At 54.2% G+C, this 12,576-nt stretch overlaps 1 protein-coding gene across 3 annotated transcripts in view; it reads left to right on the top strand.

The window, feature by feature from the left end:
• Window positions 1-12,576, top strand: part of SHC1 (SHC adaptor protein 1) — a 92,934-nt gene that overhangs the window by 33,789 nt on the left and 46,569 nt on the right. For 2 of the 3 annotated variants that reach the window (XM_060255395.1, XM_060255386.1), the window contains exon 2: window positions 9,763-9,924. In XM_060255395.1, coding sequence (XP_060111378.1) covers window positions 9,766-9,924 — 159 coding nt within the window. In that variant the 5' untranslated portion in view covers window positions 9,763-9,765. Of the gene's footprint in view, window positions 1-9,372; window positions 9,925-12,576 lie in introns of those variants that run through there. The other variant, XM_060255378.1, reaches the window with a different exon arrangement.

A 12,576-nucleotide genomic window follows, 5' to 3' on the forward strand; every position in this document is an offset into this window, starting at 1 on the left:
TACAAACAAAGCACCATTAAGGCCAACAAGTGCTAATGCTTTAAGAATGTTTTATTCTAGGTTTTTTTTTTTTAAAGTGTGTCCTTTATAAAGTTTATATCTCTGCTACCTAATCTTAAATAGGTACACACATGGCCCGACAAGGTCTCATTCATGTCAGATCTGGCCCTCAGAACAAAAGAATTCGACACCCCTGGACTAGTTTGTCTGTATGGCCCCTTCCAACTCTATGATTCTAACAGAGCCAAGCAGCGGGGAAACGGTAGAAGAGGGGCTGTGTCTGTTTGGCTCTTTCACAAGCCCCTCCCAAGGAATCGGAGCGGGTCCTCATAGAGCGTGACTTCCTGTCCCCTTCGCCCCAGTGCCGAATCTTTTTTGGTTGGGTCTGGGAATCTGAGCGTCTGTCAGTAGCCTTCATCCTGCCCCCGTTTCCTCCTATCCATTCAGTTTTTCTGGCTCGGAGGGCAATGGAATTGTCCAACCAGCGCCTCCCACTTCCTCAGAGGAAGGAGCAGGGCGGTTGAAACCCTGCCCTTTTCTCCCGGGCAGGCCGCTACTGCTCAGTAAGGTGTTTGCCGCTGTGGCCTCCAGCCCAGGCCTTGATGAACCAGTTCTCGCAGACTCAGCTCTGCCCTTTCTTTCTAATTTTTACATCCCCGGATCAGATCCCGGAAGCCAAGCAGGGCCAGAGGTCTACCAGCAGCCCGATTTTCTTTGTTCTCGCTTTTGGGGGAGCAGAAAGGATCCGTTTCTGAGGTGTCACTTGCAGATGGAGGCCCTCCGGCCCCACCCTAAAAGGTCTCACTTGAAGCCAAGGGTGGTGCTGGCTGAGTTGTGGGGTCAGGTACCTGTTGGCGTGTAAGCTCGGGCAAAAACCGCCAAGAAGGAAGTTGTCTTGTTCTGGGTGGGAGGCACAGGGAAAGGAAGAGGGCGTTTCGGAGTCCAGGGAGCTGACCTTGGCTGGCCGGTGCGCAAACAACTCCTGTTCTGTACCAAGGTATTCCAATTTCTGTAGGTTGGATAAACTATCATCCATTTGCTTAGATTAATTTGACTTATTATTGGGAGGGACTAGGAAGAGCCAGTTTGGCGTAATGGTTAAGTGTGTGAATTCTTATCTGGGAGAACCGGGTTTGATTCCCCACTCCTCCACTTGCAGCTGCTAGAATAGCCTTGGGTCAGCCATAGCTCTCGCAGAGTTGTCCTTGAAAGGGTAGCTTCTGGGAGAGCAGTCTCAGCCCCACCCACGTCACAGGGTGTCTGTTGTGGGGAAAAAAGCTAAAGGAGATTGTAAGCTGCTCTGAGACTCTGATTCAGAGAGAAGGGCGGGGGATAAATCTACGATCTTCTTCGAAATGAGTCCTGTTGTTAGAGGAAAGATTTAACTCCCCAGCTCTTTGCTTTTGGACCATCAGTGCCCAACAGTCTTTGCACCTTGGAGGCAAACGCTTGGGACTCTTTAGCTTGGAGAAACGTCGACTGCGGGGTGACATGATAGAGGTTTACAAGATAATGCATGGGATGGAGAAAGTAGAGAAAGAAGTACTTTTCTCCCTTTCTCACAATACAAGAACTCGTGGGCATTCGATGAAATTGCTGAGCAGACAGGTTAAAACGGATAAAAGGAAGTACTTCTCCACCCAAAGGGTGATTAACATGTGGAATTCACTGCCACAGGAGGTGGTGGCGGCCACAAGTATAGCCACCTTCAAGAAGGGTTTAGATAAAAATATGGAGCACAGGTCCATCAGTGGCTATTAGCCACAGTGTATGTGTGTATATAAAATTTTTTGCCACTGTGTGACACAGAGTGTTGGACTTGATGGGCCGTTGGCCTGATCCAACATGGCTTCTCTTATGTTCTTATGAGGGCTAGAAACTTGAGTTCTGTTTGGTTTTTAAAATGTGGTTTCTATGGTTGCCTTTTGTACCATACGCTGAGTTCCGTGTTGCGGCAGTATGAGTTGGGAGTTGTGGGGAACACCCAGGTGCGCGGGAACTGTTGTGCGGTTGTTACTGACTGATTTAGTTGGAAAGCTCAGTTGAAGTTACAGTCCTTGTGCTATTGTGGTTAGAGAGCTCTGAGTTCGAATGCTTGTTCTGCTATGAAGCTCCTCAGGCACCTTGGATAGATCTCTCTCTTTCTTTCTCTCTCTTTCTCAGCCTACCCTACCTTATAAGGGTGACTGTGAGGATAAAGTGGCAGGGGCTACGTTTTCCATGCTGAACTCGGGCAGAAGGGAGGGGCTGGAAACCAAAGTGATCAAAACGGGGTTCAATCCACAGGTTGTTCAGGGTTCAGCAAATCGATGCCTTCATTGAGATCTCTCCTCTCCCAAAATCCAGCTTTCCTACCTTTGAAAATAAAGTTGCGGGGGAGTATTTTATACCAAGGGGAGGAAAAGCGGTAACATTAGAGGATCCCTTTGAATGCTAGAAGTTCCATAGAGATGATGGAGGAGGGAAATCTTAGACTTTGCGCAACCGCTTGGAGATTTGAGCTCCCAGCCGGGAATTTCTGGGTTCGAATGTTGCCTCTGCCCAGGGCTCTTTTTGTAGAAAAGGGCCAGCAGGCACTCATTTGCATATTAGGCCACCCCCCCTGACACCACCATTGCTTCACACAGGGCTTTTTTTGTAGAAAAAGCCCAAGAGGAACTGCATCCAGACCTTTAATGGCATAACATCAGGGGTGGAATTCTAGCAGGAGCTCCTTTGCATATTAGGCCACACCCCCTGATGTAGCCAATCCTCCGAGAGCTTACAAGGCTCTTTTTTGTAAGCTCTCGGAGGATTGGCTACATCAGGGGTGCGTGGCCTAATACGCAAAGGAGCTCCTGCTAGAATTCCACCCCTCCATTACGTACACATTTAGACATACGACCGAGTGGGAAAATAAGATTTAAATGTTTGAAAGAGAAGCAAATTTACGCATAGAGTCACACAGTGAAATTTAAATTTAAGAATATCTGCCAAAAGGTTCGCTGCAGCCTTAGTAATCTCCATGAACTCATTTGCATATTAGGCCACACCCCCTGACACCAAGCCAGCCGGAACTGCATTCCTGTGCATTCCTACCAAAAAACCAACTAAACCCCCACCTCTGCCATTGGAGTCATTAGATTCCGCTTCCCTCCAAGCCTCAGCCCCTTATCAGATTGCAGGATGGAAAAGAATACCCGTGGCCCTACTCTGCAGGGTTGTTGTGAAACCAGTTTGCCTGGATAGTCACGTCCACAAGGCACTCCAAAGCGATAGCTGCTTGCACAGGGCCAGCAATGCACGCGATGCTCTAGAGCGGAGCCCAGCAGGGCCGATGGGTCCCTGGCCCAAGGCACTCCAGCTGTGTGTGTGAGCGGCTGCTCGTTAACGCAGGAAGGGCTGCGCTGCCCATTGCCCATTTTAAGGTTACTGCAGCTCAGGATGTGAACTGCAGCGCTCAGTAAAAGATGATGACATTGGACATATCCCGCCCTCCCCTCCGAATCTCAGAGTGGCTCACAATCTCCTTTATCCTCCTCCCCCAGCACAGACACCCTGTGAGGTGGGTGGGGCTGAGAGGACTCACAGCAGCTGCCCTTTCAAGGACAGAGTCTCAGAGCGGCTCACAATCTCCTTTACCTTCCTCCCCCACCACAGACACCCTGTGAGGTGGATGGGGCTGAGAGGGCTCTTACAGCAGCTGCCCTTCCAAGGACAGAGTCTCAGAGAGGCCTACAATCTCCTTTACCTTCCTCCCCCACAACAGACATCCTGTGAGGTAGATGAAGATATTGGATTTATATCCCACCCTCCACTCCGAAGAGTCTCAGAGCGGCTCACAATCTCCTTTCCCTTCCTCCCCCACAACAGACACCCTGTGAGGTAGAAGAAGATATTGGATTTATATCCCGCCCTCCACTCCGAAGAGTCTCAGAGCAGCTCACAATCTCCTTTACCTTCCTCCCCCACAACAGACACCCTGTGAGGTGGGTGGGGCTGGAGAGGGCTCTCCCAGCAGCTGCCCTTTCAAGGACAACCTCTGCCAGAGCTATGGCTGACCCAAGGCCATTCCAAAAGCTGCAAGTGGAGGAGTGGGGAATCAAACCCGGTTCTCCCAGATAAGAATCCGCACACTTAACCCCTACACCAACCTGGCTCTCTAGTACAGGGGTGTCGAACTCATTTTTTATGAGGGCCAGATCTGACATAAATGAGACCTTAAGGGACCGGGCTGTGTTGGGTTGGGCCGAGTCATGTTGGGCCAGGCCATGGGTGCACCTATTTAAGATTAGGTAGCATAGACATACATTTTATAAAGAACACAAACACAAATATATATTTTTAAAAAAATTAAAACATGCTTAAAGGTGCTTTCTTGGTATTTCTCCCATGGGATCCAGGGAACTGGGAAAAAGAAGCTCTGGCTCTTTCCTTCCTTCCTCAGGGACTGGGGGGGGGGGAGTGCCTCAGCCAATAGAAGGAAGAGAGGCTTGGCTCCGTAGCGCTACTATGTGATTGAGAGAGCCTGGCAAAGCATGCTATTCCTTCCCCTTTCCTCCCCAAGGGAGGAGCCTCAGCCAATGGAGAAAATAGAGTCTTTGCTCTGCAGCTCCTGTATGACTGAGCAAGCCTTGCAAAGCAAGCTGTGATGCAGAAGGAAGCAAGAGAGAGGGAGAAGGAAGTAGATGACAGCCAGTTGTTCGGGGGCCTGATTTGGCCCCCGAACTGCATGTTTGACACCCCTGCTCTAGTAGGTGGCAGCAGGGCTTTTTCTTTTTTGACAGGAACTCTTTTGCATGTTTGGCCACACACCCCTGATGTAGCCAATCCTCCCAGAGCTTACAGTAGATGGTGATGATATTGGATTTATGCCGTGCCCTGTACTCTGAATCTCAAAGTCTCAGAGCATCTTCCAATCTCCTTTACCTTCCTTCCCGCACGACAGATGCCCTGTGAGGTGGGTGGGGCTGAGAGAGCTCTCCCAGAAGCTGCCCTTTCAAGGATAACTCCTACAAGAGCTCTGGCTGACCCAAGGCCATTCCAGCAGCTGCAAGCGGAGGAGTGGGGAATCAAACCCGGTTCTCCCAGATAAGAGTCCAGGCACTTAACCACTACACCAAACTGGCTCTGTAGGAAGAGCCCTGTAAGGTAAAGGAGATTGTGAGCCGCTCTGAGACTCTTTGGAGTGGAGGGCGGGATATAAATCCAATATCATCTTCTTCTTCTCTTGCAGGATTGGTTAAATCAGGGGTGTGTGGCCTAATATGCAAAGGAGTTCCTGCTACCAAAAAAAAGCCCTGGTAGGCAGTTCAAATTGGAGGGAACATTGGGCCTGTGCCTCACATGAAAGAGAGGGGATTTGGGGAAGGGGGGCATTCAGCTGAGAGCCAGTTTGGTGTAGTGCTTCAAAGCGGCTGACCCTGAGCTGGAGAACCGGGTTTGATTTCTCACTCCTCCACATGCAGCTGCTGGGTGACCCTGGGTCAGTTCCAGTTCTCTCAGCGCTGTTATCTCAAGAGCAGTTCTCTCAGAGCTCTCTCAGTCCCTCCTACCTCACAGGGGTCCGTTGTGGGGAGAAAGGAAGGAGACTGTAAGCCACTCTGAGTGGAAGGCAGAGTAAAAATCCAATCTCTTTTCTTCTTCTACATATATTTAGGGTTTGTTCCACGGAGGTATGAAAGACTTGAGGGATTGTGCCCAAGGAATTAGTCATCTGTATACTTTATTTCTAGTCCCCTGCTGGGACTCAAAGTGGATTACACAGAGTGAGCCAATGCAATCAACAGGATGGGACAGTAGGAGAAAATAAAACAGCAACACCAGTCACTAGGAGATAAACAATAGGGCCAAGGCCGAGAGTGTAGAATGAGGTAAAAATATATTTTATTACCCAGTTAAAATTCCCAGAATTCCCTACATGTTCAGCCAACAGACCTTGTCAGGGGAATCGGTTTTAGGCTTGTAGTAATTTGTCAAAAAGAGTACGAGATCTTGTACTTTTTTTGAAGAATTACCGTGTAGGGAATTCTGGGAATTTTAACTGAGTAATAAAACGTATTTTTACTTTAGTTTGCGCTCTGGGATAGTCAGTAAACAATGAAAGAGGGTCAGGGTAATAGAACTAACCAGAAAAAGCACACACAGAGAACTGCAGCAAGGTATGTCAACACGACACGTTTAATGATGCAAAAAGTACACAACAGGATCCAACCCAGAGCAAACTATGCACACAGACCGCAGTCCCCAGCAATGTTCCCTCTAAGCTGTGAACATAAGAACATAAGAGAAGCCATGTTGGATCAGGCCAATGGCCCCATCCAGTCCAACACTCTGTGTCACACAGTGGCCATAAGAACATAAGAGAAGCCATGTTGGATCAGGCCAATGGCCCATCCAGTCCAACGCTCTGTGTCACATAGTGGCCATAAGAACATAAGAGAAGCCATGTTGGATCAGGCCAATGGCCCATCCAGTCCAACGCTCTGTGTCACACAGTGGCCATAAGAACATAGAGAAGCCACGTTGGATCAGCCCAATGGCCCATCCAGTCCAACACTCTGTGTCACACAGTGGCCTAAAGAACATAAGAGAAGCCATGTTGGATCAGGCCAATGGCCCATCCAGTCCAACACTCTGTGTCACACAGTGGCCATAAGAACATAAGAGAAGCCATGTTGGATCAGGCCAATGGCCCATCCAGTCCAACAGTCCTGTGTGTGTGTGTGTATATATATATATATACACACACACACATATACACACACTGTGGCTAAAGTGTGGAGTCTTGTGGGCACAAATTCTACTTTGTGAACCACTGGCATTAAAGTTGTGAGTTGAATTAGTTTGCTCTGGGGCCATTTTTCCTGAGTGAAGACAAAAATGTGTGACTCGGAGGCTAAAAAACTGTGAGCTAGCTCACACTAACTCAGTTTAGAGGGAACACTAGTCCCCAGTAAGTAACTTTGTGAGGCCTTTTGCAACAGCACTACCCTATTGCTTCCATAGAAAAGCCTTCTTTGAATCAGTTTTGCATTGTTTGCAGAAAGCCAGGAGAGCAGGCTGCACATTGCACTGCCCATTGTCCATTTTAAGGGGCCACCACAAAGAAGGCGCCCAGTTGCCAGATTTTTGATTTCAGGCCAGCATCTTCAGAAGGCTAAGCTGTATTGGTGGAGCATGGGGGTGGAAAGGAAGGCTGGAGGGGGAGAGGCGGCCTTCTCTGGGTGGTTTGGTGACACTTTAAGGTGGGAATTAGGGTTGCCAGCTCTGGGTCGGGAAATACCTGGAGGTTTTGGGGGTGGAGCCAGGGGAGGGCAGGTTTGGGGAGGGGAGGGACTTCAACAGGGTGTCGTGCTGCAGAGCCCGCCTTCCAAAGCAATCCAGGCAAATTGATCCCCGTCCCCTGGAGACCAGTTCTGATAGTGGCAGATCTCCAGTCCCAACCTGAAGGTTGGCAATGCTGGGTGGAGCAGAGAGAAACCAGCGGGACCGGCAGGCTCCGGAGCTGAGACCACCTCAATCCCACCCCCCCAGCAGGATTAACAATTAGGCCAAGTTGGCCTATGGGCCCCCACACCTTTAGGGGCCCCGGGCTGGCTCCCCCCTCAGTTTCCCTCCTGCTTGCAGCCCTCCCAGCCTGCTCTAGCAGTCAGCAACTCAGCTGCTCTTTGCCGGACTTGCCTGGTGCAGCTGCTGCTGGCGTTGTCGCCCAGTTTGCCTCTCTCTGCCTCTCCCCCTTAGCTTTGTCAAAGGGGCTTTTGAGAAGGAGCCTGCAGGCTGCAGCAGGGGCTGTGGGGCTCTGAGATCGTTTGGGAGGGGGCGCCAAGTCTTCGACTGCTCAGGGGCTTCCACAGGGTTTAATCGGGCACAGACCCCCCCTCCCAGCTTCGGAAATAAAGGGGGGTTGACTTCTCCTTCCCCCCCTTTCCAGCTGACCCAGCCCCCTGCCAGTTGACCTGGATTTCCCAGGAGCTGTAGCAACGACTGAATCCCCCCACCCCTTTGGAATGCCAGTAACCTCGCAGTTCTGTCCCCCCCCCCCCCATTACCCTTCCGCGCAGAGGGCAAGAGGCTGGCCCATGTGTGGGCGTGTGAGTCAGCAATGCCCTTCCATCAGCAGCGAGAAAGGGGGGGGGGTTCGGCCTCTAGCCATCTCCCCCCCCCCCTCCCGCCCCATTTAGAGGCTGAGCGCTCCCATGCAGGAAGCGGTAGCAATTAGCAGGCGGCTTCCCTGCACGCACGGAGGGGAGGCGGCGGCGGCAGCAGCAGGCGGAGAGGGAGAGCCGGGCCGCCTCGCTCCAGGCCCGGACGGCCCTTCTCCCAAGGAGACACTCCTTTTCCACCACCGGGCGCGATCCTCTCCCGCTATCCCCGGATCTCCCCCCAGCAGCGTCTTGCGCGCCGTTGCAGAAGGAAGGAAGACAGCCAGCCAGCTAGCTAGGGGGCCGGCCGGCGCGCCTCTCTCGCTCTCTCTGCCCACCGCTGGACACGTGGGGGGGCTCGGTGACTACAGAGAAACCTTGTTCGCTTTTCCTGGCAGCCGGCAGGCCCCGCCGCGGTTCCTGCCCAGCCGGGCGAGTCTGGAAGGCGCTCTGTGGCCTCCTTGTCTTTGGGGCTGCGCTCTCCCCTTCCCCGGCTCCACCACCTTCATAATCCTCGCCTCCTCCTCCCCGATCCAGGGGGCGCAGCGCAGCCCTTCGGCGGGAAGGGAAGAAAGAAGCCGGGCTCGGGGAAGGGGAACTCCTCCGGCGACCCCTCGCCATAGCCCCGGAGATCCAGGGGGCGCAGCCCTTCGGCGGGCAGGGAAGACGCCGGACTCTGGGAAGGGGAACCCCTCCGGCCCTTCGCCATAGCCGCGGCGATCTAGGGGGCGCAGCGCTCGGGGGAAACCCTTCGGCCCTGGGAAGGGCGCATCTCCGGGACGCTTTTCGCCGCGCCGCCGGCCTCTGCCTCTTCGCCTGGAAGGGTCAGCGCGCATCTGGCGCGTCGCGGGCGACCCCCGGGCAGGCGATCGGGCGGGAACTGAGCGCAGGAGGCCCGCCCTAGCTAGAGCCCCCGTCCGTCGCGGTGCCAGGGCGGCAGGGCCACGCCTGGCAGGCCGGAGGGCGCCGGCTTCCGTGGCACGCCCACCACTACCACCCCCGCCTCCCCTTTTTCGTCCTTTGGCCACCCTGGCTGGCAGATCTCTCTCTGTCTCTTCCCGGCAGCCGCGATGACAGCCAGGGACTGGCAGGGAAGCGGCGTCTGCCTGGGCTGCGGGCTGTTGACTTCCCCCGCGGCGCCCTCCTGAGCTCCCCCCAAGCAGAGTTTGGTCGAAGGGGCCGCGGGCTGGATCTGGCTTCTCCTCTCCAGCCCCAGGACCTCACCCTCACCTCACCCCGGGCCGCCTTCGGGATGGATCTCCTGCAGAAGAGCAAATACAACCACCTGCGCAACGACTCCCTCTCTTCCCTGGAGGAGGCGTCCGGGGCGGCGGAGGGGGACTCGCCCCTGGCGGCCGCCCCGTCGCTGCCCAGCTCCCTGTCCTCCTCCTCGCTCAGCCCCATGCTCCCCCTGGGCGAGCTCTCCTCCGAGTCCGAGGACAGCCCCACCACCCTCTGCTCCTTCTTCCCCAAAATGGCCAGCCTGAAACTCTCCAACCCCTCCGCCTTCCTCGGCCTCCGGCCCTTCTCCAAAGAGGCGGCTGGCGGCGGGGGCAGTGCCACCAGGGCCGGGGAGCCTCCCGTCACCGTCGTCCCCCCCAGCCCGGACTCAGCGGGGGCCCTTCCCGTCTATCCCCAGGATATGAACAAGCTGGGCTGCGGCAAGAAGATGCGGGTGGAAGGCGGCCAGCTGGGCGGCGACGAGTGGACCCGACACGGCAGCTTCGTCAACAAGCCCAGCCGGGGATGGCTGCACCCCGACGACAAGGTGATGGGCCCCGGAGTCTCCTACCTCGTCCGGGTGAGTGAGCTGGGCGCCGGAGGGAGGCGAGAGCTGCTCGGGTGTGTAAGGGTCGCAACAGGTGGTTCGGAGGAAACGGGGCGGCTGGGCCCAGGTGGGTTAGATTGGCGGAGGGTGAGTCTTGAGAGGCTGCTAGACATGGTGACTGGGTGTGGGGGGGGACATCCACGTTCAGAGGCAGTGAACCTCTGAATCCCAGAGCCAGGGGAAGGCCTCGGCCTCTCTGCCCTGCTGTTGGCCATCCAGAGTAACTGGTCGGGGCCGCTGTGTGAGACAGGATGCTGGACTAGATGGACCCTCACTGGTCTGATCCAGCAGGGCTCTTATCAGGGGAAGGGCTTGGCCTCTTTGCCCTGTTGTTGGCCATCCAGAGTAACTGGTTGGCCACTGTGTGGGGACTAAACGGACCACTGGTCTGATCCAGCAGGGCTCTTCTGATGTTCTTAGGAAGGCCTCAGCCTCAGTGTCCTGTTGCTGGCCCTCCAGAGGAACTGTGTGAGACAGGATTCTGGACTTGATTGACACTTATTGGTCTGATCCAGCAGGGTTATTCTGATGTTATTATGAGGGGAAGGCCTCGGTCTCTCTGCCCTGTTGTGTACACTCCAAAGGCACTGGTTGAGGCCACTGCGTGAGATGGGATGCTGGACTAGATGGACCACTGGTCTGATCCAGGAGGACCGTTCTGTGTTCTTATGAGGGGAAGGCCTCGACCTCTGTGCCGTGTTGTTGGCCCTCCAGAGGAACTGGTTGAACCCCCCGTGTGAGACGGGATGCTGGACATGGACCCCCGGTCCGATCCAGCATGGCTTTTCTGATGTTCCTTTGAAGGGAAGGCCTTGGGTTGTAAATCACCCAGAGCCCTGCTATGACAGGGATTGGGTGATCCATAAATTTAATCAGTCAATCAAATCAATCAATCTCTGCCCTGTTGTTGGCTATCAGAGGAACTGGCTGAGGCCACTGAGTGAGACAGGATGCTGGACTGGATGGACCCTCACTGGTCTGATCCAGCAGGGCTCTTCTGATGTTCTTAAGAGGGGAAGGCCTTGGCCTCTTTGCTCTGTTGTTGGCCCTCCAGAGGAACTGATGGAGGCCACTGTGTGAGGCAGGAGGCTGGACTAGATGGACCCTCACTGGTCTGATCCAGCAGGGCTCTTCTGATGTTCTTATGAGGGGAAGGCCTCAGCCTCTCTGCCCTCCTTGTTGGCCCTCCAGAGGAAGTGGTTGAGGCCATTGTGTGAGACAGGAGGCTGGTCTAGATGGACCCTCACTGGTCTGATCCAGCAGGGCTCTTCTGATGCTCTTCTGAGGGGAAGGCCTCAGCCTCTCTGCCCTGTTGGCCCTCCAGAGGAACTGGCTGAGGCCACTGTGTGAGACAGGATGCTGGACTAGATGGACCCTCACTGGTCTGATCCAGCAAGGCTTTTCTGATGTTCTTTTCCTGACCCCCCTAAAAGTATCAGTCTCTCAGCTCCCCTTCCATACGTGCCTCTAGGGGGCCAAGTGGAGCGAGGCTGGGGAGGCTAGATTTGGCACCCAGAGTTTGGACTTCATGACCCTGAAAGCGTAGGAGGGGGAAGTAGCTTTGTCTGCAGATTCAGCCGCCTCGTAGCCCAGCCCGGAGCGGCTCCATTGTCCTTCTGCACAGGCATGTTAGAGATCGCAGCCTCGGGGGGAATGTCTAGAACTTCTCCAGACCAGGGTAGGTTGTTAGGAACTCTCTATAACTTGGCTCTCTGAGCACCCACTTAAAGATGGTTTTGAGAAGGCCGTGTCTCTAGGAAAGCGTCCCAGCAAGCTTCCTAAAGGAGCAGTCCAGGAACCAAGCAGGGCCAGAACAGCCCCTCTGGGTTCTTCCACTGATCCAAGGTCCTCTTTCTCTCTCCCGCATTTATTTGCTTGCTTCATGCGAATCCTGCTTTTCTCACAATTTGAGGGCTCAAAGCAGATTGCCTCATTCTCCTCCCCCCCCATTTTATTCTCACAACGATCCTGTGAGGTGGGTTAGGCTGAGAATGCGTGACTGGCCCAAGGTCGCCCGGCGAGCCGTGGTCGAACGGTGGACTTGAACCCGGCTCTCCCAGATACTAGTCTGACACTGCCTCTAACCCTACACACACCAAGATTCACAATGAGGCAAAACCTGAGCAGTCCAACAGCCTCGAGTTACCATATTCTTTACCAAGGGTTACCAAGGCTTGCATCAGAGCTTGGGTCCTTTTTTACCCACCCAAAGAAAGACTGATTGCCACTTTGGGGGTCAGGAAGTAATTCTTCTCCAGGCCAGTTTGGCAAGCGTTCCTGGAGTGTTTTTCTTGCCAATGTCTGAGCATGGAGCAGGGGCCATTGGGGGTGGGGTGGGGAGAGGCATTTGCGGATTTCCTGCTTTGAGCAGGGGGTTGGACTAGGTGACCCTGGAGGTCCCTTCCAGCCCTCTGACTGTGAAAAAATTGTTTCCTTTTGCCCTCCCCACTTGGAGAGGAAGGCCTTTATAGGCAGCCCTTGGTGTTCAGAGACAGCTTTCCCCGCAGCGTACAGGGCTGGGTTTCACCACTTCGCTGGAGAACTGGAGTGACATATTGGATAGAGCATCAGAGTAGGATCCCCCAGGAGGACCCAGGTTTGAATCCCCATTTCCACCACGAAAGC

This window comes from Heteronotia binoei, chromosome 1 (genome assembly GCF_032191835.1).
Source record: "Heteronotia binoei isolate CCM8104 ecotype False Entrance Well chromosome 1, APGP_CSIRO_Hbin_v1, whole genome shotgun sequence".
Taxonomy (NCBI): Eukaryota; Metazoa; Chordata; class Lepidosauria; order Squamata; family Gekkonidae; genus Heteronotia; species Heteronotia binoei.